The 26,858-nt window shown below is 33.2% G+C and overlaps 3 protein-coding genes across 7 annotated transcripts; 2 read left to right on the plus strand and 1 right to left on the minus strand.

Annotated features, from left to right (window-relative positions):
* Window positions 1–3,030: 3,030 nt before the first annotated feature.
* LOC18049607 (protease Do-like 1, chloroplastic) lies at window positions 3,031–9,536 on the plus strand. 3 transcript variants are annotated; one of them, XM_006441092.2, is made up of 10 exons: window positions 3,031–3,285; window positions 4,497–4,616; window positions 5,181–5,274; window positions 5,366–5,447; window positions 6,666–7,067; window positions 7,771–7,884; window positions 8,551–8,722; window positions 8,814–8,851; window positions 8,979–9,159; window positions 9,297–9,536. In XM_006441092.2, the coding sequence occupies exons 2-10, from the start codon at window positions 4,563–4,565 to the stop codon at window positions 9,345–9,347; spliced, it is 1,188 nt and encodes a 395-aa protein (XP_006441155.1). In that variant the 5' UTR covers window positions 3,031–3,285; window positions 4,497–4,562; the 3' UTR covers window positions 9,348–9,536. The 3 variants fall into 3 exon arrangements, with proteins under 3 accessions (XP_006441155.1, XP_024043941.1, XP_024043942.1); XM_024188173.1 differs by having other exon boundaries at window positions 9,455–9,536; XM_024188174.1 differs by lacking the exon at window positions 4,497–4,616.
* Window positions 9,537–15,754: 6,218 nt separating this feature from the next.
* LOC18049608 (histone-lysine N-methyltransferase ATXR6) lies at window positions 15,755–18,065 on the minus strand. Of its 2 annotated transcripts, none has more exons than XM_024189265.1 (6): window positions 17,731–18,065; window positions 17,421–17,501; window positions 17,064–17,293; window positions 16,647–16,747; window positions 16,348–16,560; window positions 15,755–16,010 (listed from the first exon to the last, which is right to left on the minus strand). In XM_024189265.1, exons 1-6 carry the CDS (start codon window positions 17,972–17,974, stop codon window positions 15,851–15,853), a joined length of 1,029 nt encoding a protein of 342 aa, XP_024045033.1. In that variant the 5' UTR covers window positions 17,975–18,065; the 3' UTR covers window positions 15,755–15,850. The 2 variants fall into 2 exon arrangements, with proteins under 2 accessions (XP_024045033.1, XP_024045032.1); XM_024189264.1 differs by having other exon boundaries at window positions 17,064–17,296.
* A 2,314-nt stretch (window positions 18,066–20,379) lies between these two features.
* LOC18049609 (exonuclease mut-7) lies at window positions 20,380–26,781 on the plus strand. Of its 2 annotated transcripts, none has more exons than XM_006441094.2 (6): window positions 20,380–20,877; window positions 21,839–21,970; window positions 23,224–23,347; window positions 24,442–24,887; window positions 25,069–25,145; window positions 25,310–26,781. In XM_006441094.2, the coding sequence occupies exons 1-6, from the start codon at window positions 20,437–20,439 to the stop codon at window positions 25,449–25,451; spliced, it is 1,362 nt and encodes a 453-aa protein (XP_006441157.2). In that variant the 5' UTR covers window positions 20,380–20,436; the 3' UTR covers window positions 25,452–26,781. The 2 variants fall into 2 exon arrangements, with proteins under 2 accessions (XP_006441157.2, XP_006441158.2); XM_006441095.2 differs by having other exon boundaries at window positions 24,454–24,887.
* Window positions 26,782–26,858: the final 77 nt, after the last annotated feature.

A 26,858-nucleotide genomic window follows, 5' to 3' on the forward strand; every position in this document is an offset into this window, starting at 1 on the left:
GCAGATTTTATTGATGAAACTGGAAACTGGAATTGGTCTTTGTTTAGTCACTTGTTGCCTAATAATATCCTCTTAAAGATTGCTTCAGTTCATCCTCCTACAGCTTCTCACGGAGCTGACAGTTTCTTTTGGGGAGCTTCCTCTAATGGAACTTTCTCTGTAAAATCTGCTTATGAGCTTTTGGATGATCCTATTGGCAATGGAGATCATAACTTTTGGTGTTTGGCGTGGAGTTGGAAGGGCCCCCATAGCATCCGTGTTTTTCTTTGGCTCCTCTTGCATGGTCGGTTGAAAACAAGGAAGGAACTTAATAGGAGACATTTGGTTGTTTCTACTCAATGTGATAAATGTGGAGGGCCGGTTGAGGATATTCTTCATACACTCCGTGACTGTATTACGGCTAGGAGAGTATGGTCTCATCTCTTGCCTAACCATCACTCCCATAACTTTTTTCTTTGCCCTCTTACTGATTGGCTGCAGATGAATCTGATGAGAAAGAAAAATGACACAAGTCAGGAGTATTGGAGAGTTTGTTTTGGAGTAGCAGTGTGGAGATTATGGTTTTGGAGGAATAATTTTCTCTTTAATCATGGCTCGTAGGAGAGTGGTCTCATAGCCACAGACATAAAAGCTCGAACGCAGGAGATTTTACATTGCATTCACCAAACTTTGCATGGGAAACAACCGAGAGTGGAGACAATGATCCATTGGAAAGCTCCTATTTGGTCGTGTGTCGGTCTAAATACAGATGGTGCCATGAAGAGGTCTGGATATGCTGGGGCTGGTGGATTGATACGGGATTCCAATGGAAATTGGCTCATGGGATTCACAGTTAACCTTGGAATGTGTTCAGTTCTTTCGGCTAAGCTTTGGGGCCTTTTTCATGGCTTGAAAGTGGCTTGTGATTATGGCTTTAGACATCTTCAAGTGGGAGTGGATAATAAGAACGTAGTGCATCTTTTGGAAAGGGCTCATCCTTCAGCCAACGAAAATGCAATTCTTGTCAAAACTATTTAGGAATTATTAGCACGTGATTGGATCGTCCACATGGAGCATGTGTACCGAGAAGCAAATAGTGCTGCAAATTTCCTTGCTTCCTATATCTTAACTAAACCCTTAGGCTTACATGTTCTTCCTTCTCCTCCCCCTGATATTGTTGGTTTACTTTGTAATGATGCTTATGGCATTACACACTCTCGTTTAGTGTTGCATTAGCTCTTCGTGAGCCCTTCATTAATAAAAAAAAAAAAAGGAAAAATGAAAAAAAGGATTTTTTGGGGAAAATGGGTTAAGGATCCGGGTTGGGTCAACCTGATAAACCCAATTAAGAAAAAGGGTTGGTTCAGAATCTGATTCGGGTCAACCTGAACTGTTGCAGTCTTGAACCGTTGAAATTTTGACCACTAACTTTGACCGTTGACCGAATTTTGACCCAAACTTTTTTTAAATTTTGGTAATTTTTTATGCAATTTTAAATTCAAATATTGATATGTTTATATATGTTTTAAGATAAATTAATTGAAATAACGTGTCATCAAAGTTACTTCTCTTGTGGAAATTAATTTATTTTGAAATATAAACGGCTCTTTATATATATTTTCTGTGAATATAGATTGGCTCAAAGGAAGGTCCATATTTAATAGGATTGCATGTGCACCTGTGGTAACAAACACGTGAAGATTATTTAGTTTCACATGTGAACAATAAATCAGTCCAAAGGAAGATTCATTATTTGAGATGTTCTTATTATCGATATTTGATTACTACACTAAGATATTACTTATAAGTTAATATTTTGTCCAAAGATGAAATACTAATGGAGTGTCCGGTATCTTAAGATAGGGTTTACCATTATTTGAATTTATTTTTGTTTCTGGACTTATATGAGCTTTTTTTTTTGTTTATTATTATCTATTCAGTTATGTCTGCTACTAATATTATTGCTAACATCAATCTTATTGTTATGCTAAATGGCTCTAACTTCAAGTAATGGCAAGAGAACCTCTTAATATTTTTCACTATCATAGATCTCGACTTTGCATTAAGGGTTAATACTCCCCTGCCTCTTACGGATAAGAGTACCGTTGATGACAAGAGGGACATGAAAAGTTGGGAGTAATCAAATCGCATGTGTATGATGATCATGAAGAAGTCCATTCTGAAATCATTCAGGGACTCTATGTTTGAAAAGTTAACTACGACTAATGAGTTCTTTGCAGAAACTAAAAAGAGGTTTGTCAAGAACAAAAGGGTAGAAATTAGCACGCTCTTGACAAATCTAATTTCAATAAAGTATAAGGGTAAAAAAAAAAGAACAAGAATAAGAAAGCCTCAAACACAACACTTGAGGTCAAATTTGCAACATAGATGTCAAATATGAAACGAACATGAAAATCCTTATTTTTTTTACTTTATTCAAAATCTGCAACATTTGAACTTAAATATGCAACATTTGGTGTCAAAAATGAAACATGAAATTTACATGCAAAATAGTTGTGTCAAATATATAACAACTAAAGTGAAATATGCAACACGTGAAGTTAAACATGAAAGAAGTGAAGTCAAATATGAATACAATGTCAACATGCGACAGATCACGTGGAGCATGCAATAACTGAGGTCAAACATACAATATGGATGTTAAACATGAAACAAGCATGAATATCCTCATTTTTTTGACTTTATTCAAGACATTTACAATAATAAACTTCAAACAAATAACAATATACATAAAAATTTTGATGTTAAGTATGAGATATAACATATAAAAGTATAAAAATAAATTTGTCTTTTATTATATAAACTTTTAATTTTTTTCTCTTCATTTGGATAACATTATGTTTTTCTTACATTTTCTAATTATTTATCTTTTTTTTTACTATTAATATTTTTTCACTTTTTAATTAGTATATTATGTTAATTTATATTTTAATATTAAAAATAAGGCAACCGGTTAAGAAACCGGTTGCTACCTGGCAGTCAAAGACAGCCGGACTCTATATAGCCACACCTAAACGGCAAAGTCAAAATTACTGCTTTTGCAAAATCGCAAACCCTGAAGCCCTAACCACCGCGCAAACTCTCACCTTTGACGAAAAACCCAAACCCTAGAGCCAGGCACCTCAATATATTGGAGCCTCCCTAGATCGCCGTCGAGAACAGCAACCGTTATCTGACCCCGCGGCAGCAGGCAATTTGAAGCCGTTGCTCGCCTTTCTCATTGGACCCGGGCAAGATTCTCAGTTGCTCTCGCGTACCACTGTCGCCGCCATTTTGTTGGTCGAGGTTCGTATTTAATGTTTTTAATTTAATTTCATGAATATAAACTGAAAGCATTATTTTAAAAAACTGAACTCATTATTATCCTACGGTATATTATTTTTTCAGAAGTAGTGCTTGATATATCATATCTTGCCCAAATTACATGAATACAACTGGAATAACCATCCTTAACCTAACTGGCCATAACGAGTTTAACTGATCGGGTTCGGATTGAGTCTGCTCATTTATTCGGCTCGATTCGCATTATATGAATTTGGTTTTGGAAAAACTGATTGGTTTAGTAAACTGATCGAAATCAAATCAGCCCAGTTAACAAACGAATCAAAAAGGAAATTCGGCTCATTGAGGCATTTATTCTTTTATGATTCATTTATTAAACTGGTGAGTCATAAACTAATCGAATACGAGTTGAATTTGATTAAGAGATTAAGTTTTGCATTAATAAGTTACTAATATACCTTTATAATTTTAAAATTTTAAAACAAAAATTATTGTTAATATGAAAATTTTTGTAAATTTTAAATTTTGTTGTATTTAATTTTAAGTGATTTTTGTCGTATATTAATTATTTTCAATATATGATTGTAGATGAAGACATTTAACGAATCCAAATTCTATTCGTTTCGTTTATTAATTCCATTAAATGAACTGAATTGTTTATTCATTTATTAAAGGATTAGGATTATCAAATCTGAATCTTAATGTTTAGATTCGTTTAATAAATGAGTTGAATTCGAATCAAGATTCGTTTAATGAACGTGGTGAATCCGAATCCTCCAAATTTTGACCCAATTCAATTAAGATTTGACACGAATTCGACCCATCAACCCCTTACCACGCCTTAGCCCAAGCCCGAATTTGCCTATTTGAGAAAGCCAGGCATGTAATGCAGGTGTGTTGGGGCTAGGCTTTACTGATGGAGACAGCAGCTAGGCTCTGAAAAGACTCTGAAATTCAATCGAGTTGAGTTTGTGTGGGCCCTCTTACAATCAACCTCTTCTTGAAAACTTGTAAAATTCAAAAAAAAAAAAAAAAACTTAATCAAACTATTGGAGGTTGAATGATATTAACAATTGGAAGAACTCTTTGATTAGGTTTAAGGAAGTGCTGTTTTATGAGCTACCTAGAAACAGAACAATCTTTTCTATATAAAGAATTTTCTAACCAATAGAAATTAGAGATAAAGTTACATGTATCTGTGTGCATGATAATAGGATGGACAAGTGTTTGCTGCAAAACTGACATTGGGCACCAATATCAAAATATAAAAAAAAAGGATCATGGCGTGTTCTCTTTCTCTCCAGCCCTTTTTCTCCTCTTCACATGCCAACCTTGTAAGTCTTTTATTTTTAATTTATTTTTTCATGTATTATTTAGTTTATTCAAAGCATCCATTAACAAGGATTGTGTGTTGCAATTGTAGAGTTCAACACCTGGGAGTTTTCCAACAGGTTTTGGGCCTAAAAAGCGGATATTGACTGTGCATAAATTAATGGATATTGCATTCCTTTGTGTAAATGTACTAATTTGTAAAATTATTTGATTATGTAGAACCTGCTAAAAGAATATTATTAAAAGGGCAAAATTTTGGAAAAATATATTTTGACATTTGAAGGTATGTTATTACTTTGGCACATTTTGAAATGAAAAGGTTAATGGATGAATGGTTTTAACCAACTGAAGGAACTTGTAGATCATGGATGTGCTGTTTGTTTTCATGATTATGCTGTCTACGTGTACTGTATAGTTTTGGTTTGTTGAATGATAAAATCTGCTAAAATCAAAGGGGCATCATGCACATCTTCCCTTCTTATTGTTAACTATCTTTTGCTTTTTACTTGTTTTGGTTGTGGAAAAATACTAGCTGTGGAATAGTTTTTTTTTTTTTTAACTTGTAGAAAATTGGAGTAGCTCATACATGTGGTGCTCTCCCGCGAGTGGATAATAGCATTATGTCTCCTGTAGTATTACGACCTCTGGAATTTGGAGCAGGTATCAGATTTGTTGATATGACTTGAGTTTTGACCAATAGCTATTCTTCTCGAATCATAGGTTAATTATAATTGGCTCGTCTCTTTTTCAGGCATTGTGATGCACTCAGCTTCTAAATTTACAGCCAGACACAGTGATGTCATGGCCTGTGGGATTGCAGTAAACAGTGAAAGGTGAATAATCAGACTTGTTCTTTTTTGTTGCATATTTTCGAAATTTCTCTCTTTACCTTTTCCTCTAAATTTTCATCTGAAGAGGTTCTTGTGAATGGTATCATGTAGGTATTTATAGGATGTATCAGATTCTTATTTGGGTCCAGAAGAGTTGTGTTCTATGAAAGCACACATCCAGTAATATTAATATTAATAGGAAAGAAAAGTATTTAAGAGAACATTTATTTTTTGAAAATAACACATTGAAATGGGTTTTTGACATCATACATGTTTTTCAACCTGGCACTTATTATTGTGATTGTTTAACCGGGTCAAGGTGATTTTTTGGGTAGAGTTTGCATATTGGTTGCACGGATATGATTAGATGTTGGATAATTTCATTGTAGTATATAAAGGTTATGTCTTGGTTGTGGATATAGATGATCGCATGTGTGATTCCTCAATTGGGTCAATTTAATTTTTTGAAAATGGTTGCTGGCTTTGTCTATATAACTGTTATTGCAGTTAAGAGTGCTTTTTATGTGATTTGAAGTGCCTTTAAGTGGTTAAAAGCAAATCTATTTGTACTTTATATTAGTTGAAATATGGAAAAAAGCTATTTGAGATAATAATTTGGTGCTTTTTTGTAAAACATTTTCCTGTAAGAGTAAATGTTTAATTGATAGCTGCAATTTAGAGAAGTGCTCTCTAACAAGCACTTTTCAATGCTCCATAGGTGTCTTCTTAAATCTGTTGTGGTCTTAAATCTGTTCTATGTTGACTTGATGACTGTTGTTCTGTGTTGTGTGTTGATACATTTTTCATCTTAATAAAGGGCAGTGCCTTAATCACGTATGTGGGCGACTGCTTTCAGTGTATGAAGCTTGTGTGTTCATTATGTGTTTTTCACTACATGTGCAGTTCTTCATTTGGGCTTTAAAGCTAATTCTTGATGATCCTTGTTTTACTTAATTGGTCATCATAATATATTCTGCCTCTGATTTGTAAGCTTGTATTGATAAAAGGTTGTGCTGAGAAATTATGCTAATTGGCCTTTCCTTGTATAAATTATGCAAATTTATTGCAAACTTTTATTTGTTGATGTAAGAATAAGTATTGGAACTGCCTTGCTGATTCCATGCTAGTAAGTTCTACTAATTAATAACTATCGAGTTTTCTTTTATATACTAACTTTAATATTATTTTCTTGGTTCTCTACTGCTACTATTACAAATTCAGAGTGCAACGGCACACTATTTCTGTGTTTGTTGTGGATGAAAGTGGAATCCTGAGCCGGATTGACGGGGTCTTTGCAAGGAGGAACTGTAACATTGAGTCTCTTGGTGTTATTGGTCTGAACAAGGACAGGGCTCTCTTCACCATGGTTGTTTCCGGAACTGACAGGGAGCTCCAGCAAGTTGTCAAGCAGCTTCAGAAACTTGTAAATGTCTTGAAGGTCTCCACGAAACAATCATCATCCTCCTCTCTAGAACCTTTCTTTCTTCCCTGCTCTGGCGTTGATTCCACTCCTGATTTCGTCGGTAGTCAGCCGTGTAAGCTTCAGATGGATGAACTTGAAACGATCCGTATTTTTGAAGAAAACATATCTTCAGTTGTTTGGATCGGCAACCTTGGTATCCGGTATTATTAATTTAAATCTAAGTTGCTGCGAAAAAATGAGCTGCATATCTGTTTCTTTTGCCTTTCTTTTTGTGTTATTTTTTGACATCCCAAACATACTTCATATAGTTTGTCATCTGGGATCTAATTGATAATTTACTTGAATGATTTGAAATATTGAGTCTTTGAAGGCTGTTGATTAAGGAGATGTTTGTTCAATCCTTTGTTTATTTGCTGCTGAGCAAAGTTGGAAGGGACATTACCCTTTGCTCTTTCTGTCCCTATTTGATAACCCAAAACTTCCCATTTTTATTGTTTTCATTTGAAGATTCAACTCAGCTCACTTTATCTGATATTCAGTGTGGTTTAATACCTTAGTAAGTGCTCTACACATTTAAAATGAATAATATGAGGCAAATCGAGAGCTAAGTTATTAGACTGGTGTCTTTAATTTTGCTTCTAACTTGAGTCCATCTTACACATGAAGGATGAGGGGGATGTGATATCACCGTGACATCAGGAGGATTGTTGTGCTTATACTAATATGTTAGCATAATAGTCATTTAGATAATTTAATTATTACATGTTTAAGTAACAATGTGATGAGGGTTTAGATGGCTGCTTGGTGTGGTTACGCTGCACACACACACATATAATGAACACTACAATTGTTTTACTAATTTTAATTTGTGTTGTTGAATTTGTTTGTTGGTGATATTTGTAGTGAGGATCAAAGTGAGACAGAGTTCCTTCGGGGAAGCGGGGCGGGTTTTTTATGGGATCAAGATGGTCACATTGTCACTAACTATCATGTGATTTGTGGCGCTTCTACAGTCAAGTATGTTTCTTTCTTTCATTTTGTATTATTATTATTATTACACACACACGCACACACAAAAGAAGGCCCCAATTGGGATCCTGCACATTAAGGGAGGGATTATCCACTTCAGTTGAAGTGCGAGATCCCAATTGGGGCCGTTGGATTCACCGTTGTTTTTTTATTTATTTTAAAACTATGAGCCATTGGATTTGACACAAATTTATAGTCTTTGATCCATCAAATCTAAAGGTAGAAATTCAAAGTCAAGAAGTAGCATTAAGTGTTGCCAACTCATCCACCTGTTTTAGATTTGATGAGATCAATGCCTATAAGTTTTGTGTCACGATTTTAAAAGTTAAAATAGTCTTATCTATGTAAACATTTATACTCAGCATTTACCTTAGCTAATGCTTCATTTATTAGGTTGGAAAGCAGCATATTTATTTGAATGAAGACGAAAGAAGATGTCGGCTAAAACAATTGCTTTGCATAGTTTGTTTTTGGCCATCAACCTAACTAAACACGAACAAATTCAAGGGTGTGATTGTGTATATTTTTATATTTTGTTGACTGTGTCCATATATAGCATTGGACATGCACTGCTTAGGTGTTTATTTCATCCAACATAAATTTTTGTGCTTAAGTTGTGTTTTGACTGTAGATTCTGGAATGTTTGATTTACAGGGTCAGTTTTTCTGACCAATCAACTTTCTATGCACAAGTTGTTGGTCATGACCAAGTCAATGATTTGGCAGTGTTGCACATTGATGCTCCAAATCACGAATTAAGACCTATACATGTTGGTGTCTCTGCTGACTTGCGTGTTGGTCAAAAAATCTATGCAATTGGCCACCCTGTAAGTATGATGGTGGTCATGGCATGTTGATCACAATTTTTTTGTTTTTTTAGTTGAAATCTCTTTCCTTAATTCATATTTATGTTTGCAGCTTGGATGGTCATTTACCTGTACAACTGGCGTGATCAGGTAACTTTAAGACAATATATATTTTCATACCTCAAGTATGTTTGACATTCTTATAACATTGCTAAATTTGATATTTCGTTATAAAAACAATGTCATTTGCCTAATGTATTCTTTATCTTTACTGTAGTGCACTTGATAGGGAAATCCCTGGCCGTTTAATTCAAGGTGTTATACAGATTGATGCTTCCGTTAATCTTGGTAACAGTGGAGGGCCGCTTCTGGATAGTTCAGGAAGCCTGATTGGAGTAAATACATTTATTACCTCTGGTGCATTCAGTGGTATTGGATTTGCCTTACCAATTGACACGGCAAGTTTTAGTTTGACATTGGTTTTCATTTTACAGACTTATGCAAGCTTATGTCTTTTTTTTTTTTTTGGGGGGGGGGGGGTAATGCCTAGAAAAATTTAATGATCTTTATTGTTTTTCATTTCTTATGTATGTAGGTACGTGGCATTGTTGACCAGCTAGTGAAGTTTTCACGTTATTGCAATTGAGAGTTTATGTGATTTGAAGTGCCTTAAAATGTTTAAAACCAAATTTATTTGTATGGTTGAATTAATAATTTGGATCTTTTGTGTAAAACATTTTCCTGTAAGATTAGCACTTGGAGTTGAAGTGCTGCTAAAAAATTTAAGTGAGAGTTGCAATTCAGAATAGTGCTTTCTAACAAGCACTTTCAAAAATGCCATAGGTATGTTCTTGAAACTGTTCTTTGTTGATTTGATGACTGTTTTTTGTTTTGGGTTGAATTAATACTTTTGTTTATTTTAATGAAGGGCAGTGCCTTAAATCATTTATGTAATTGACTCTTTTGATCTTTTCACTGTATGAAGCTTGTGTGTTTGTTACGTGTTTTTCACTACATGTGCCATTCTTCATTTTGGTTGTTAAGCAATTCCTGATGATCCTTGTTTTGCTTAATTGGTCATCATATTATATTCTGCCTCGGATTTGTGAGTTTGTACTGATGAAAGGTTCTGCTGAGAAATTATGCTAATTGGCCTTTCCTTGTATGGATTGTGCAAATTTATTGGGAACTCTTTATTTATTGATGTGCAAGTAAGTGTTGGAACTGTCTTACTGATTCCATGCTAGCAAGTTGTTTTACTGATTAACAACTATCAAGTTTTCTTTTGTATGCTAATTTTAATATTATTTCCTTGGTTCTCTGCTACTACTATTACAAATTTATTCCATTTTCATCCCCAACAAACAGAAATTGTGTGCCACGCTCTGATTTGAGTTCCAGGTCTTTACAAGGATGAAATATAACATTGAGTCTCTTGCTGTTCTTGGTCTGAACAAAGACAAGACCCCTTCACCGTAGTTGTTTCTGGAACTGACAAGGATCTGCAGCACGAAGTCAAGCAGCTTCAGAAACTTGTAAATGTTTTGAAGGTCTCCACGAAGGAATCCTCATCCTCCTCTCTAGAATCCTTCTTTCTTCCCTTCTCAGGCGTTGATTCCATTACTGATTTCATTGTTAGTCAGCCGTGTAAGCTTCAGATGGATGAACTTGAAATGATCCATGTTTTCCAGGAAAACAAACCTTAGGTTGTTTTGATCGACAGCCTTGACAGCTGTTATTATTAATTCAAATTTAAATTGCTGTTGCTACCGCCAAAAAAATTGAGCTACATTTCTTTTCCTTTTGCCTCTCGTCATATTTTTTGACATTTTGTCATCCAAGTCTAATACTCTGATTCATAATTTACATGAATGATTTGAAATTTTAAGTCTCTGGAGCCTATTGACTATGGAGATGTTTGTTCAATCCTTCGTTTGTTTGCTGCTGAGCAAAGTTGGAAGGGACATTGCCCCTTGCTCTTTCTATCCCTATTTGATAACCCCAAGCTTCCCATTTTGATTGTTTTTCATTTGAGGATTCAACTCAACTCATTCTATTTGATATTCTGTGTGGTTAAATGTTTTGTAATAGCAGTACACATTGAAAATGAATAATATGAGGCAAATCGAGAGAGTTAGTAGTTTGACGTCTTTAATTTTGCTTCTAACTTGAGGCCATTTTACACATGAAGGATAATTAATAATTATTAATTTATATAATTAAAATTAACAATAAAATAAGTAGTTTATTTTTCAAATATGTTTTTTTTTTCACTTTGTAATTAAAAGTTACAATTCTTTAAATAAAGCTAAAATTATAATTTAAAATAATTTACTTCTAATTCGAGACTATATAAACACATAAATGAGATTAGATTCTTATTCCACACTCTCTTTCCAGTGTAAGTAAACAACTCATTTTAAATCTACATTTTTAATTCTAAGATTCTCACTCGTCATAATTTTCAATCTAATTTGAGAAGTAAACGCTACTATATTTTCTTACCTCAAGTATGTGTGACATTCTTATAATATTGCTAAATTTGATATTTCGTTATAAAAACAATGTCATTTGCCTAATGCATTCTTTATCTTTACTGTGGTGCACTTGATAGGGAAATCCCTGCAGGCATTGGCCGTTTAATTCAAGGTGTTATACAGATCGATGCTTCCGTTAATCTCGGAAACAGTGGAGGGCCACTTCTGGATAGCTTACGAAGCCTGATCGGATTACCTCGGGTGCATTCACCAACTGACACGGCTAATTTTAATTTGACAATAGTTTTCATTTTTTTTTTTTTTTATGCCCAGAAAAATTTAATGATCTTTATTTTTTATTTCTTATGTTTGTAGGTACGTGGCATTGTTGACCGCCTAGTGAAGTTTTAAGTGAGATTCCAAACCATTATTCTGCAATTGTCAAACTCTTCCACATACTCTCTGATTCTGCAAAAAGTATGCGCAACAGTATTCATAAAAAAGGATTAGTTTATACTGTGACATAAATTCATATAAAGAGCGGTAATAGTAATAATAATAATAATAATAATATTTTCATATGTTTGGCATTTGAATCAGACTTTGCATTATTTATTAACGACAAAGAGAGAACATCACCTTCCCTTGTCGACAATCCCAAGCATTTTACTGCACGTAGAGCTGCATTTTTTTCATTATTTATTGGAATAGTTGAAACTCGGGACCTGTCTTGGCATCTCAATAATCAAGACACAAAAGGTTATCGCTATGATGGCTTATAAAGAACCATTTATGTTATTAGTGATTGCATAATTCAACTATTGATCAAGGGAGGGGGAAATAAAAGTGTCCCATTTCATGGCCGACAATGCACAATAACTACAAAAGTATGATCTTTAATGATATAACAAAATATAATAATTTCACCCGCCTACTTATTTGGACCAATGGTGTTTATTCATACATAGTTTCCCCGACTTCGAACTTTATTGACCACTACTGTTAAAAGCGCATTCTTGTAACTTGACAATTAATATCAAATCAAATGCTTTGTATTTTATTCGACAAAAATCATTTAATTCGTACTCAGAACCTGTATTCTGTAGTAAACATGTCATCAGCTCCTTAGTAAAGATATCAAAGCTGAAATTTTAAGCTGTTTTCAGTGGGGGAAGGAAGTGCTGATCAGAGCTGTGGCTCAGGCAATCTCATCTTATGTTACGAGAGTTTTTTTAAGCTACCGTTAATTTTTTAAATAGAGGTTATTTAAATAGAGATTATGTTATTAGAGCTTTTAAAAGTAGAATTTATATTTAAAAATTTTTATTTGTTTGGTTATTAGTGAGAGCTTTTATTAAAATTACTTTAATAGACAAGTTTTTTTTAAGATTATGTCATGAAAACAATGAAATAACATTGTCAAATAATAAAAGTGTAGGTGCCATATTCTAAAAGGTACCAAATCATATCACGTGTCCATCTTGTCAAATAAAAAAAGCTACTCTAGGGAGTAACACCCAAGGAAAAAATTCTCCCGAGCTCGTAAAGAAGGCAAGGGGGGAATTGGTTTCGTAGTCCATTAGTCTAGGGAAATCAAGCTCAAAGGTCATACGAGTCAGGTAACATACAGGGGCAGAATAATTCCCTATATCAAATCTACCTCCATGTGTACAAAAATTATGGGCGACACATGTCGTTAGATTAAGGGTTCAAAGGAAAATCCTAAATACACATCACTCATCATCTATAAATAGTGACTCATCTCTAAGAAAAAAAGGGTCTTTGCCTCCAAAAATGACTATTTATACTTAGAGAGAAAAAACTCATTTTCTTCATCTTTCTTCTTTGTTTAATCTTGATCAAACACTGGCTTGAGTGTCAGAGTGCCTTTTTCAGGTACTCACCCCTTTGAAATCGAAGCCAAGGTACTCACCCCTTCGAAATCGAAGTCAACGATCATGACAAGTTCTCCACAAATTACAAATACGTGTAAAGGTAAAAAACTCCAACACCTTCAAAAGGATATTTTAGTTATTTTCATATTTTAAAAAAACTTTTCAACCTCTACTTTGAAAAACTCAAAAATTTAAACTTTTGTTAGTGGAGGTAAAATAGATTATTTAATCTTAAAAAACTATACAAAAAAAAATATAAATTTTGATCAGAGCTAATAGAATTAAATAAGCATTTATGACCATTAGATGGATAAGTCATACCAAATAGACATTTACCCATCTCAAATTTTAGTTTCTCTCCAAAACTAATAAAGAAGCTGGATAATCAAGTTTATGTTTTCTATTTTATTTGGCCATTTTATTTTAAAAGAAATCAAAATAAACAAAAGTCACAAAATTATTTTTCTTCCAAGCACTTAGTTTATATTTAAATCGAATTCTTACTTTTTTACAATTCATTTTTTTTTTAAATTTTGTAGATTTAAAGAGTTTCTTAATAGAGAAAAAGACTTAAAAAATAACATTGTGGGTGTAATTAGATAAATTTTTACTTTTAATACAATTTAAAACATAAAAGAAAAATAGTAATTACAAAGGGGTGCCAGTAGCGTCACTCTTAAATTTATATTATGGGAGGGTTAGATAAATATTAAAATGTGTATTTAAATTAAAATAAGATATATTTGTTATTTTTCTTAGGCATTGGTCGGACTTGCGAACTAACCTGCGGCTTTTTTGGGGTATTTAAAATACATTCTAGGCTAAGCACTCAGGCTATGGTCGGGTCAAGCTAGGCTTTCTACCATCTCTGGTAGGAAATAAGACTTCTATTCTACTCTCTCGATTAAGTCCACATATAAAGTCAAAGACTTTCGATAAAATAGGAAATAATAATGTTAGGTATTCTAATAGTTGGATCTTAATTTATACTTTTAACTACACGTGTCATTCATTTATTGAAAAATTTCATAGTCAGTAGACTTATTATGATATCACTTTAATAGATAAATGTCACATACGTTAAAATACAAATTTAAACCCAATATTATGATCTCTATTATTATTTGATAAATTATACGTTCATAGTGCTTTTGGGGTCATTTTGGGTCATATCTTAACTTAGTAATTAATTAATTATAGCATTTTTCAATTGCAAATTTCGAATGACAATTATCCAGTAGATTTTGACAAGGTAAAATGAAGCCAACTAGGGGTGTTCAGAATTCAATTCGTCTGATTCGTGAAAATTTGATCCGTATAAATCCGATCCGTAGATTGGATATGGATTAAAAATTTTAAAATCTGCAGTCGATGGATTGGATATGAATTTACTTTTGTAAATCTATAAAAATCCTTGAATCCGCAAAAAAAAAAATAAAAAAATATATTTATTTATTTATTTAGTTAAAAAATTATTATAAATTTAATTAAAGAATATTATAAATGTGACATTACATAGTTACATAAGCACTATAACATATCTTAGCCATTACCCAATAATAATATTAAATAAAAATAATTAAATAATCAAATATACAAATATAACTTGTAAAAATTGTAAAACAAAATAAAAGCAAAGTAACATAAAGCCAAGTTACCAATAATTTGCAAAGTCACCCAAAAGTAAAGTAACATAACGCCAAGTCACCAACAATTTGCAAACAAAAAACTCTAAGCTTCCCCGCCATCACACGCACTAGCAACACCCAATACTGGTTCGATACACTCTCGACACCGATTTAAAGGACGTCGGCAGCGTGATTCCAGGGAGAGCATGCCATCTTCTTCCCTGAGTCCATCGAGTCACTTCACAATCACTAGTTCCAGCCAAACAATTGCACTATCACAACCTTCAAGATAGCCACCCGTACTTCTCCTGATTCCCATCATTGACGGCTCCATAATCACCACTTTTCGACAAATGCAACAGCCTTGGTGAAGGATCAGACTGTGTTTGATTTCAGAAACTTCGTCATTTCAATTAATTGTGGCTTTATTTGAACAATTAATTTCGATGTTATATTAAATGTATTATTGTAACTTTATTTGAACAATTAATCTTAGTATGTTTATTTTGAAACTTTAAACGTATTATTTTAATTTTATTTAAACAATTCTTTTGTTTAAATTTTATTCAATTTTAAATTTAATTGGTAATAAAATTATTTTTATATTAGATTTTTTTTTTTAATTTCATTAGTTCATGGATTGGGGAGAACTAAAAATTTTAAATTCAGAATCTAATGCGCAAAATGGTAGATTGAATATGGATTAAATTAAATCCACATCTGATCCGCAAACGTATGGATTGAATACGTATTGAGTCAAATTCGCATCCGATCCGCAGATGTATAAATTGAATTTGGATTAAGTGTAATCAATCCATTGATTAAATTGGATTGAAAAATTATAATCCGCAAAATTATAGATCGAATATGGATTGATGTCTAAATCGTAAAATCCGATCCGCGAACACCCCTAAAGCCAACTATGCTTTAAATGTGATCAGGTATGAAAAGAGCAATGAGTGAATGGAAGCATTAAAAATTAAAATGTGTATCAACATATGTCTCTCTTTCAGATATCCCCAGAAAAAAATTGTTATGTTACATAACTGTGAGTCTGTGAGCTGGGGACAAGCAGTGATGGTTAAACAATTAGCTTGTTACTTCAACCTATCTTACTAATAGGAAAAGGAAAGGAAAAAAAAAAGGAAGTTAGACAAAGTGCTCAGTTGGGTACTCTTTTTCATATCCATTGTAATCGTAATACAATCTTTCTCCCTTTGCTATATCTCTGTTTGCAACCAGCAAAACTCGGCATTCTCCATTGACATTGTATCTCACACATTTCAGGTTTTGCTTCTTTTTCCCATCACTGCATCAAGACACAGCATTTACATTAGATCAAAATGTGGAACAAATGCAATGCCTTAATGCATAGCATAATGCATTACAAGTCCACTTTGTTTTCCATGTATATAAATAAACCTAGCATCTTTTTTGCTTTGGTTCTTAATGCCGTGACCATCCAGTAAGTTAAATTAATATGGCATCAGTCCAAATGCAATACAACTTACGGACTTCTACAGAATAGGTCAACTCTCAAATATGCCAGTTTAGCTTATCAATTTTTTCGGATGCCATAGAGATGATGGGTGTAAACTAATTATCTGAAGGAAGAAAGCTAGATACAAGTCTAAAAATTAACTTACGCAGTGTGATTGTTGATGCCATTAACAAAACGGGCAATGTTACCATGCTTGTAAGGACAAACGACAAGGCTTTGAGCTGGATTAGAAGCATGGAGCAGTGTCATTGTACTATCTCCATCATCATTTTCACGGTTGTTCAAATAATCAACATCTCCAACATATTCTGTAATTATTGTTAAATCTTTAATGAATCTATCTGCCTGTACAGTGAATCTGTGACAAACAAGTATTGTCAGCTAAGTATCCACATGCATATATGCATACAAAATGAGAAAATAAATTATTTTATGTACACATACCCTTCCTTAGGATCATATTCAACCATCAGGGGAGGCCATTCCCCTCTATTCATCATGCGTTTGCATAAATTTAAAGTTTCAATATCTTCTTTTGACAATACCTGAAATGCAGTTAGATAAAAGTTCACTAAAATCTCAATCCAACATGTTACAAACACAATAGTGCAGGTCATATAGTATCTAATCAGAGGAACTAACCAGGTTATCAAATGCTTATTCTCCAATTTGAGAGCTATTTTATCAATTAACATATGCATAATGCAGGAAAACCATGTAAGATTATGCCCACACATCGGAGTAGATTAATGGGTGCTTAAAATGCCATTTCATTAGTCTAGTGGAGCAATATACATGCTTGAGCATAGCTCGGAGAAGATTTTACAACAAGATAATAAATAATACCACAAAAAAGATTACCTGCATTCCTCCCTTCTCAAGAACTGCACTATTTGCAGACCTCGGTGCCATGCCAGTCACATAAGTAAGTTCATCAGTAAATTCTGTTCCGGAAGCTCTCAGAGCCGTCGCCAGTGATGCCATTTGTTGCAACCTCCTTTCAGGATCCTCTGTTGGGTTGAATGGCAGCAATTTCCTTCTCTTCTTTGACATCACTAAACCACTTGCTCGTTTTCGTTTTCTAAGATTGTCTGCTGAAAATAGTAATTCTAATTAATCTCTACTCATCAATAAGATATATAGAACCCATGAAGAAAAAATAATAATAATTGGGGATAATTAATTACCAATAAAATGAAAGTGCCAATTACCAAATACCTGGAGTCAGTTTCTGGGTTAAGTCTGCGGACCTCTGAATCCGAAAGAAGTCAATAATTTTGGTTTGAACAAGAGGGAAAGCTGCACATAATTTGTAAATGAATTACGTAATTAACATGATCAATCAACGACATTATACTCAAGGTACAATAAATTTATCTCATAAAGATCTATAAATCAATAAAGAAAAAAATTAAAAAATAAAAACTAAAAAAACCCAGCAATAAGATTAAAATAAAATAAAATGAACTCATAAAATAAAACCTATAAACCAATTGAAAATCACTCAATAAGTAAAACATAGACATACGTTTAGGCCTCTTATGATGAGAGCAAGAAGGGCAAAACCAAGAGCCTTTGGGCACAGAAACAAGAATGGGTCTGAGACAAAAGAGGTGAAATCCCTTATCACATTTGTCGCAGAGAAGAAGCTCGTCGGGAAAGTCACCGGACCCACATTTCTCGCAGCGAGAATCGTCGTCATCGGGGGATTCGTATGTAATTGGACGATGGATATTTGGTTTTGGAGCTTCAGTTCTGCGTCTCAGTAACATTTTGTTTGAAGAAACAGCAGGTACGGATGGTAAATTTTCGGCGTTTCGTGAATTTAAGCGGGGAGCCAACTTAGGGCTTTTCCCGCCTTCGGTCTCGCTTCTTTCGCGGCAACTGGATTTTCGCGCGTTTTTATTTTTTGGTTTTCTCCTTGGCGCGACTGCAGTGGAATAGGGTGATGTTATTTGTTAATCAAATAATTTCGATGAGACCCCTTCATTTCTATGAAAATGACAAAAAAGTAAAAAATATAAAAATAATATCACTTAACCCCCTATGTCAATTTTGCGACTTATGACACGATTTGACCAGAAATAATTGGGCTTAATTTTGAAAATTTTGACATAATAAACTATTTGAATTTGTGTCAATATCTATTAACAGTTGAAATTTGAATTTCATTTGAACTCATTAATTAATTGATGGGTAAAATTATAAAGGGTTATTTTTCTTTTACTACTTAAATTATTGTGAGATAATAAATAGATACAACCTAACATTTAACTACTAAAGAATAACAAAATCATACATTTTATTACTTTTCCATTAGTTGACAATTAGTAGGGATGTGCATTCGGATTGGGTTGACCCGAACCAAACTTTCAGGTTTGGTTTGGTTTGGGTTGAAGTTTGCAACCCGTTTGGCTTGAAAGTTCAAACTCGATCAGGTTGTATTTCAATTTGGGTTCAACTTGAACTGAATAGTCAACTCAATTGGGTTAACTAAGAAAATAAATAAAATAATTTAAAAATTAATTCCTAACCCTAACACATCACAATCCTAGGCATACACTTCTTAGCCTCTGCCTGACTTCTCCACTTCTTTTTTTTCTTCTTCTCCTCCTTTTCTTTCGCCAGTGCCAATTGCCAAATATCATCTTCTTTTTTTCCTTTTCTTCTTCTTCCTTCCTTCTGTTGCTGCGAAACATCTTCTTCTTCTTCTTTTCTTCCTCCACTACCAAATATTTCTTCTTCTTTTTTTGATCCCCCATTAATTAATTGTTTAGTAATCTATTTTTTAATGGTTAGTTAGTTTCTTAATTTTCTTTTGTTAATTGTTAAATATAAAATTATTTATGTTAATTAATTTGTTTGTGAATAAGATTATGAGAAATTTGTTAATTTGTTCCTTTTTTGGATGGAGATGAAATTAGGGTTTTTAGTATAAATGAACCTGAATCAAACCGAACCAAATTTAATTTGGTTCGGTTCAATTTGAGTTAATAGTTTGAATGCAATTGAGTTGAATTTTCCAAACTGAACGGGTTGACACCCAAATTGAAATACGAACAACTTGAACCAGGACCCAATTTATCCACCCGTAACGGTTAGTTCATATATAAAATATCAATTTTGGCTTACGGTAAGGAAAAACTTATCGATTATGAATAAAATTAATTATTAATTGAATATTAATCACTGTACTAAATAAATTTTTATAAAATTAAATATTAATTTAATTTTAGTTTTGATTATTGATAAAAAAATAAAAAAATTATAAATTTGTACATTATCAATTAAATATAAACTTTACTATTTAATACTTGAAATGTTTGTGTATGTATATATACATGTGTTTGTATATATCTTTGTTTGTTAATTTTTATCGTTAATTAATAATTAACATTAAATTAGTCTTTAATTGAATGAAAAATTATTGTAATAATTGCATTACGAAAAACTTAGGTTACAAATTTTTTTGTAAAAGTAAATTTTATTTAATTTTGTGGGATACAATAGTGAAAATTATAAGATTTAATTAAAAATATGGGTTTTTGCCCTTTAAGTAAGAGTAAAATTGATATTTGATAAGTCAACTAACAATCAACTAACATAAAAATAGTGATATATAAAATTTTGTAATACTTATGAGTAAAATGTTATTGTTCAATGCTTGTTGCATCTAATTGTTATTTCATAATAACTTAAATAGTAAAAAAAGAATAACCCAATAATAAAAATATTAATTCTTGTGTTTTTCAGTTGTCTATTATCCAAATTAATATACAAACTAACAGCACATAGGTTTTTGGTGTTTTCTACCATGCCAATATGAGTGCTCTAACTACTCTTAAGTGACTTCTTAAATAATAATATTAAGGATTTTAACATTTGAATTCTTGCTTGAGTTTCCACTTTATATGTCAATTATCTATTGGATGATGAATTTTATAACTAATAAAATTACTTAACCATTATCTAATGGATATTTACTACATTAGTTGGAATTTAAATTGGGATTGAGATGTTGGAATACCTAGTATTGCTACTTCTCAAAATTATTGGAGTGCTTTAACATTTGTGATTTCATTGAGGGTGTAAAATAATTTTCCGACTTTTAGAACAATGCGTATTTAAGCCAAAGCTACAGAATTTGATCATGGACTATCAGTGAGAGTCCATGAGCAATGATGGGCAGCCTATGGCCCAATGAGCCAGACCTAAAAATTTCCCGCAATAAATCATGCAAACTTTATTTTCTCCAATGGAATGCAATTCTCCAATGGATTGCACATATCGCAAGCTCCTCAAAATTCACCTAGTCACCTCAACCGAGTCACTGGAGTTCACTCACCTTGCTCGGGCCTTGAGTCAGTCCTCACTCGTAGGACTCGACGCTGAGTGGAAACCCCAGCGCTCCCACCAATCCAATTTCCCCAGAGTCTCCCTCCTCCAACTCGCTTGTCAACCCGGTCCCCGATTCAACCCTGAGTGGGACGAGTCAAACGCGTCTGTCGTTTTCTTGCTAGACCTTTCCTCAATTCCTCTGCCTTCAATATGGGAATTGCTAAAAGAGTTGTTTGTTTCGCCAGATATATTGAAATTAGGGTTTAAATTTAAGCAGGATTTGATTTACTTGTCTTCTACATTCTGTTCTCAAGGATGTGATATAGGCTTTGATAGGGTAAGCATTGAATTATTCATCGCAAACTTTCTGTTTTATTTCTAATTATAATCATAATTTCTTTTTCTTTTTTTAATAGTTGTTCATTGTTATTCTAAACTGGGTATCAGTATTTTAAAATAATTGGGCATCAGTATTCTAAATTGGGTATCTAGTCCATAGGTGTCAGTATTCTACCTAGAGTGGAATCTGCATGCCCAGTGTGAATGGTAAATTGCAAGCAGCAAAGCAGAGAGGAAGGGTTGGAAATCTAAGATGGTTAGTGGCTTGTGACTACATTTTGTCTTTAAGAGGTCAATCTCTAAGCATTTAAGGTTTCTCTATAGTTTTGAACATCTTTGACAGTCTTTTGATAGTTAGAGGAGGTTATAAATGCTTAAACATGATCCAATCCGGTTCATCAAGTATCCACAGAGGTGCTTTTGTTTTAACTGATGTGGACTAACCTTCATTTTTGCTACTGTTGATTTTGTTTTAATCATTTTACTTCATGATATAAAATAGTTAAGAATTTATAGTCATATAATTGGAGTAAGTGTTCACATTCTTGATAGCAATTTGGATGGTAATTATGATAAATAAATGGACAATAATTGTAAGTTATCCTAGATACAACTTGATGGTAATAGAAGACCTCACTAAGTTGGATATAAGCGAAATGACTTTCCTATTTTTGAAATATGAAATATCATTAGTTATTAATATTGATTCTTAGAGGATTACTTATTTCACTGAATTTTAAATACAAAATTGCTAAAATATTTCAAGCAATGATGAACAACAGCTAAGCCTTTTTATGTATCTGATTAGAAGACTTCATTAAGCTGGACATAAGTGAAATGCTTTTTCTGTTTTTGAAATACGAAATATCATTAGTTATTAATACTGATTCTTAAAGTATTACTTGTTTCATCGAATTTAAAATACAACTTGCTAAACTATTTCAAGCAATGTCACATAGGTGGAGCCCTATTTGGACATCACCAGTATATATAACCATCTGCATCATAAGCAGCTTGGAAGGAAATTGCCAAAGGAAACCAAGAGTTTAGCAAATATTTGCAAAGAACTATTGGACATTTCTCTATCAAAGGTACGGTTATTTAGCTTCCATGTCATTATTTGAGCCACTATTACCATTTAGGTACTATGGACAAGAATACTGCTCCAGTTCTTTTAGGCTAATTGGAAAGAAAACAGATTTATTATGCTAATTCTTGGTCTGAAAACAATTATTATGCTAATTCTTGGTCTGAAAACAAGGGACTTGTAAAATGATACTACATGCATTACAAATTATAAATGCAGAATTTGCAGGATAGTTATGTCACATGAGAACTACAATCATAATGGTGGATGGTAGTGCAATTGGAGTTCCTGAGCAAAACGACACTCTTTGTTTTTGGTTGTACTTTAAGTCAACATAATTTTGATGCCTTGAATATTGCAGAAATTGATGGGTTATTGAGCAGTTAAAGAATCAAACCAATTATTTATCTTTCTTTTTCAGCACATTTAACAAGGTTCAATCACTGACGTCTACAATATTATGTTCGTGCTTCCTGTGTATGACATGTAACTCACTTTAGAGCTTCCAAGTTTCGTAGTTGTCCAGAATTCATTGTCAAACACATTCATATTTTTTTAGTATCATACACATAAATTTTGATTGGGTGTAGTGGGAACACCATTATTGCATTAACCCAAATTAACTTGTTATCCTCTCATTATTAAACTGTGGACAAATTTGCGGTACGGGATCCAGATTGTGGCCTTTGGATTCAAATCCAAAGGCCACAGTTTTGCTGCACATTGTGGGTCTATTACTTGACCATCACTATTGAAAAATTAGTTTGAGGTTAAATGCACAGAATGGGCATCACAGAAAGAAATTCTACCTCATTAATTTCCACTGTGTTTAATAAAATCACCTTTGTGAAAGACATTGTGTATTATTTTTAGTACTGCATTAACTTCTACTATACTTCGATTTTGCAAACTGTACAACATTTGTTTTTAAAATAGTAAATTGAAGTATGGTCGACTAATGAGGGGATAACAAGTTAGTTTGGGTTAATGCGATAAAGCTGTTCCCAACAGAAATACTAAAATTATAGATGGTCAAATAATAGACAATTAATGTGTTAGACTTCCATTTGAGATATGGCTTCAACACAGCAAATGGATTTTTTCTGTTGAAGTTCGTTTTCTATTGTGATATTGGACAAAGTAATCTGTTTAGCACCTTTGTAATAACTAAGAGGGATCTAGTCTGTACATTGAAGGGATCACTTGTTGAATTTTGTGGTTCAAGGTGTTAAATAATGTAATTTATATTTTCTTTAGGAGCTTCAATGTAGTGACTGGTCAAATCGTCCTCTTACCGAAGAGCAGAAAAACTATGCAGCTATAGATGCCCACTGCTTGATTGAAATATTTAATATCTTTCAGGTGAAGGTTGCTCAAAAAGGTTTGTGGTGCTTGAAGATACCAAATATGTAGCAAATATGATTTTGACAACATTGCCAACCTATGCTAGTCTTGTCATTTATTCTTACTGTAGAGACATGATCTTCAATTTTTTATTTTGCATTATATAATGGCTTGGAAGAATAATTCTGTCTTGTCAGGCTATATTGCATGTTAAAGGGCACTGGCGGGTTTCCCCTTCAAGTTTTATTGGTTTGCAAAATAATATTTTTTATTCTTCTGTTGGCATTATGCATAAATGTCTATGTATTAACCATGTAGAACTTTCTTTAAAAAAAAAGAAAGGGAAAATGACTTAGATAAATTTTTGCTGCTTGACTTTTTTGTGAGCCACACATAGTTCAAAAATTGCTTGCTTAGCGTAGTTTGAACAATTTCAACGTATTCGTCACCATTCTAAGGTTCTGGAGCCTATTGGATTGGCAGTAAGTAATGTTTATGAGATATTTAAAGCTGCATTCATGAGATAGTAGATTCTCATTCACAGCGTTTTTGATAGTTTTATTTTGATGACATTATTGGGGACCGTCACCATTAGATTTAGGAACTAAATCTAAACTGATGCATAATGAAAGGCTTAATGGATTTTGTTTCTAAGTCAAAAGGTTAATGAGAGAATATTTAGCAAATGGGCAAGGTACTATAGAATTGGATAGACTATTCCAAAAGATGTTTGGTTTTCACTGATATGTTTAATCCGTCATGGACCTCTCTGGATAATAGACGACGGAATCAGCCTAAACCCAGATAGTTGTGCTACTAACTTTTCTGAAACTTTATTTACAATTTTAGACAAATTTTTCGAGTGCTGTATTATGCATTGTACATCTTGCTTTTCACATTGTATGAGCTATTTTCCAGTATAATGAATATCTAGTTTTTTTCTTATGTAGTGGCCATCAGATTCTTGTAATTGGTCATAGTGAAATCAAGTGAAAACATAATATTGTGAACATCACTGAGAAGGGAACTAGTATTGTTGAAAATCTGTTGTAATCTAAAACTTTTGTTCTCATTAGTTAATCTATTTAAGGCCTTCAATTTAACATGTTTGGCATTGAAATTAGTTTTTAGGTTTTGCTGCAGGGAATTCTTGTAGTAGCATCTCCGAGCTAGATTCTTCCAACTTGGATCTTGGGTTGAAAGGAATTCTTGAGAAGCCTGATATTGGGAATAAAACTGTGAGGTTCAAACTTTGTGAAGCCCTTGACATTATTCGAGCTACTTCTTATTATTCTCAGTGCTCACCTGAGGGAGTAGTTACTAGAGTGTCTTACCTAAATACAATGCCTATGGATGAATCCCTCGTGAAGATAGTAAGAAACTATGGTGAAAAAATTTTATTGAGAGAGTGTGACAAAGCACCAAAAACCTCCAAAAAGAAAGGGAAAAAACGATCTTCTGTAATTGTGGATTCTAGAGAGAAGCGGTTAGACGATATTGGGGATTGGCAAGGCCCTCCACCATGGGATTTGTCCTTGGGAGGTGATGGATATCCTAAATTTCTCTGCGATGTGATGGTAAGTAAATCATTTCACGTGCACATTTTTTTACCTGTTATGTCTCTCAACGAATATTATCCTTTTCTATGTAGAAGAATTTTTTGTATCAACCACTTATTTTTTATTTTTTCCCTGTGGAAGGTAGATTTATACTATTTTGTTTATTCTGTTATTGTGAGGCTAATCAAACATTGCTCAGGTTGAAGGTTTGGCAAAGCATTTGCGGTGTGTGGGCATAGATGCTGCTACACCACGTTCAAAAAAGCCAGAGCCTAGGTTTTCCTCTCATATGACTCTTTTAGTACTTTTGTTTGTTGTTTGTTCATATAAAATAATGTATTGTTCATTACTACCAGTAGTTGATAATATATGTTTACCCGTGTGTTTCCGTTATTAGAAGTATTTATCTTAATTAGTGACTAATTTTTTTCCGTATTTAGGGAGTTAATAGATCAAACATCTAAAGAAAAGAGAGTACTTTTGACCCGTGATGCCAAGCTATTGAGACACCAGTATTTGATTAAAAATCAGATATACAGAGTGAAGAGCCTTCTGAAAAACCAGCAACTACTTGAGGTATGAGTGCAATTATATTCAAATGTGAAAAGATATCCATTGTTTGCCGGTTTCTGCTTTTACTGGTGAATTAATAGCTATTTAACAATTCTTACTAAGCTAAATGTCATACCACCTTATCAAGTTAATCATTGTATCTAGCTGTCAAAATTTTGGCTGTGGTTTTGACAATAGTGTGGTTATACTGCTTTGAATCTTGTTCAACTGCCAATCCAATTTTTCTCAAAGCATCAACTTTTGAATGCTTTCTAATGGGGCTCGAATCCAAAGATGGACTTCGACTCAGCTGAGAAATCCTTGAAGATCGCCTTGCTACAATTCCAACCATCTGAAATCCCAATAAGTTTGTCACGTATTTGATGATCAAATCTTTGGAGATGTATCTAGAAAATGAAAAATCAAACATCATTTCATGTAGTTATCATTACAATTATATTTTTATTCGGTCATAATAATAGTTTTGAGCATTTTAAAGATGGTGTCATTGTGATGCTTTAGCTTTGGTTTTACTTAGTTTCTAGAACATAAGCAGTTTTCTTCTGCCACTCATATTTCATGCGATTAAAAATTAAAACAATGAACTCTAACCAGCATGCCTGAACAAGTGGAAGTGCATTAGACAAAAACTTTAGTGCTCTCAAAAAACCTATATAAAGACTGTCGAATTCAAGCAAGAAGTTGAATTAAGGTGGTCAGGTTGAGTGAGAAAGACTGTTGGATTAAACCAAGAGGTCAGGAATTCAAAACTCCTTAGAGGGTATAATATTCCATGAGTTCTCTGACTTCTAAGGTCGTCGAATCTGATAGTATGGTTACACCCTCTCTTCCCTCCATTCCCCAACCCCAACCCACCTTCTCCTCCTCCTCTTTTTTCTCATTTAGGTTATCAAAGATATTGTTTCAGTTGATAAACACCACGACCCCCCACTTTAGGGTCTTTGAGATATTGATTCAGTTGATAACAGGTTCAGGCAGTTTATAACAGGTGCTGGGAGCTTTCTTTTTGTAGTTTTCATTTTTTTTGGGGAAAAAAAATGCTATTGTAAAAGATAACTACATTATCTGATTTATCTAATGTACTTTCTTTACTTAAGAAGGTTATTACTATTATTTATTTATAGTAATTGTTATTAATTGTGATGGGGTACGATGGGGCAAGGATGCACGGATAATAGATCTAGATGCAATACGTCATTGACTGAACTCTTTCCATTCTTTTGTACATGATTCTATAAAATTGTAATGATTGGAAAGTCATTGTTTTACTGTTTTTCTGGACAAATTTGTCTTCCAGATTCGAGGACAACATGGATCTATATGCTAAAAGTTTTTTTTTTTTTGGGGGGGGGGGGGGGGGGGGGGGGGGGGAAAAAAAAACTTTCCAATTGAAAAAAATGAAAAAAAAATGGGGGG

This window comes from Citrus clementina, unplaced genomic scaffold (assembly GCF_000493195.1).
Source record: "Citrus clementina cultivar Clemenules unplaced genomic scaffold, Citrus_clementina_v1.0 scaffold_3, whole genome shotgun sequence".
In the NCBI taxonomy this organism is placed as follows: domain Eukaryota; kingdom Viridiplantae; phylum Streptophyta; class Magnoliopsida; order Sapindales; family Rutaceae; genus Citrus; species Citrus x clementina.

What these genes read in the sequence shown, in the direction of transcription:
- LOC18049608 (XM_024189264.1), bottom strand. Translation starts at nt 17,974, where the DNA reads ATGTTACTGAGACGCAGAACTGAAGCTCCAAAACCAAATATCCATCGT. An exon ending in TTGAGAAGGGAGGAATGCAG is followed by an intron (nt 16,748 to 17,063) that starts GTAATCTTTTTT and finishes ACTGCATTTCAG; the next exon opens with GTATTGTCAAAAGAAGATAT. An exon ending in GGCATCAACAATCACACTGC is followed by an intron (nt 16,011 to 16,347) that starts GTAAGTTAATTT and finishes GTCTTGATGCAG; the next exon opens with TGATGGGAAAAAGAAGCAAA.
- LOC18049607 (XM_006441092.2), top strand. Translation starts at nt 4,563, where the DNA reads ATGGCGTGTTCTCTTTCTCTCCAGCCCTTTTTCTCCTCTTCACATGCC. An exon ending in ATTGCAGTAAACAGTGAAAG is followed by an intron (nt 5,448 to 6,665) that starts GTGAATAATCAG and finishes TTACAAATTCAG; the next exon opens with AGTGCAACGGCACACTATTT. An exon ending in TGTACAACTGGCGTGATCAG is followed by an intron (nt 8,852 to 8,978) that starts GTAACTTTAAGA and finishes TCTTTACTGTAG; the next exon opens with TGCACTTGATAGGGAAATCC.
- LOC18049609 (XM_006441094.2), top strand. Translation starts at nt 20,437, where the DNA reads ATGCAAACTTTATTTTCTCCAATGGAATGCAATTCTCCAATGGATTGC. An exon ending in GTGATATAGGCTTTGATAGG is followed by an intron (nt 20,878 to 21,838) that starts GTAAGCATTGAA and finishes AATGTCACATAG; the next exon opens with GTGGAGCCCTATTTGGACAT. An exon ending in AATTTCTCTGCGATGTGATG is followed by an intron (nt 24,888 to 25,068) that starts GTAAGTAAATCA and finishes AACATTGCTCAG; the next exon opens with GTTGAAGGTTTGGCAAAGCA.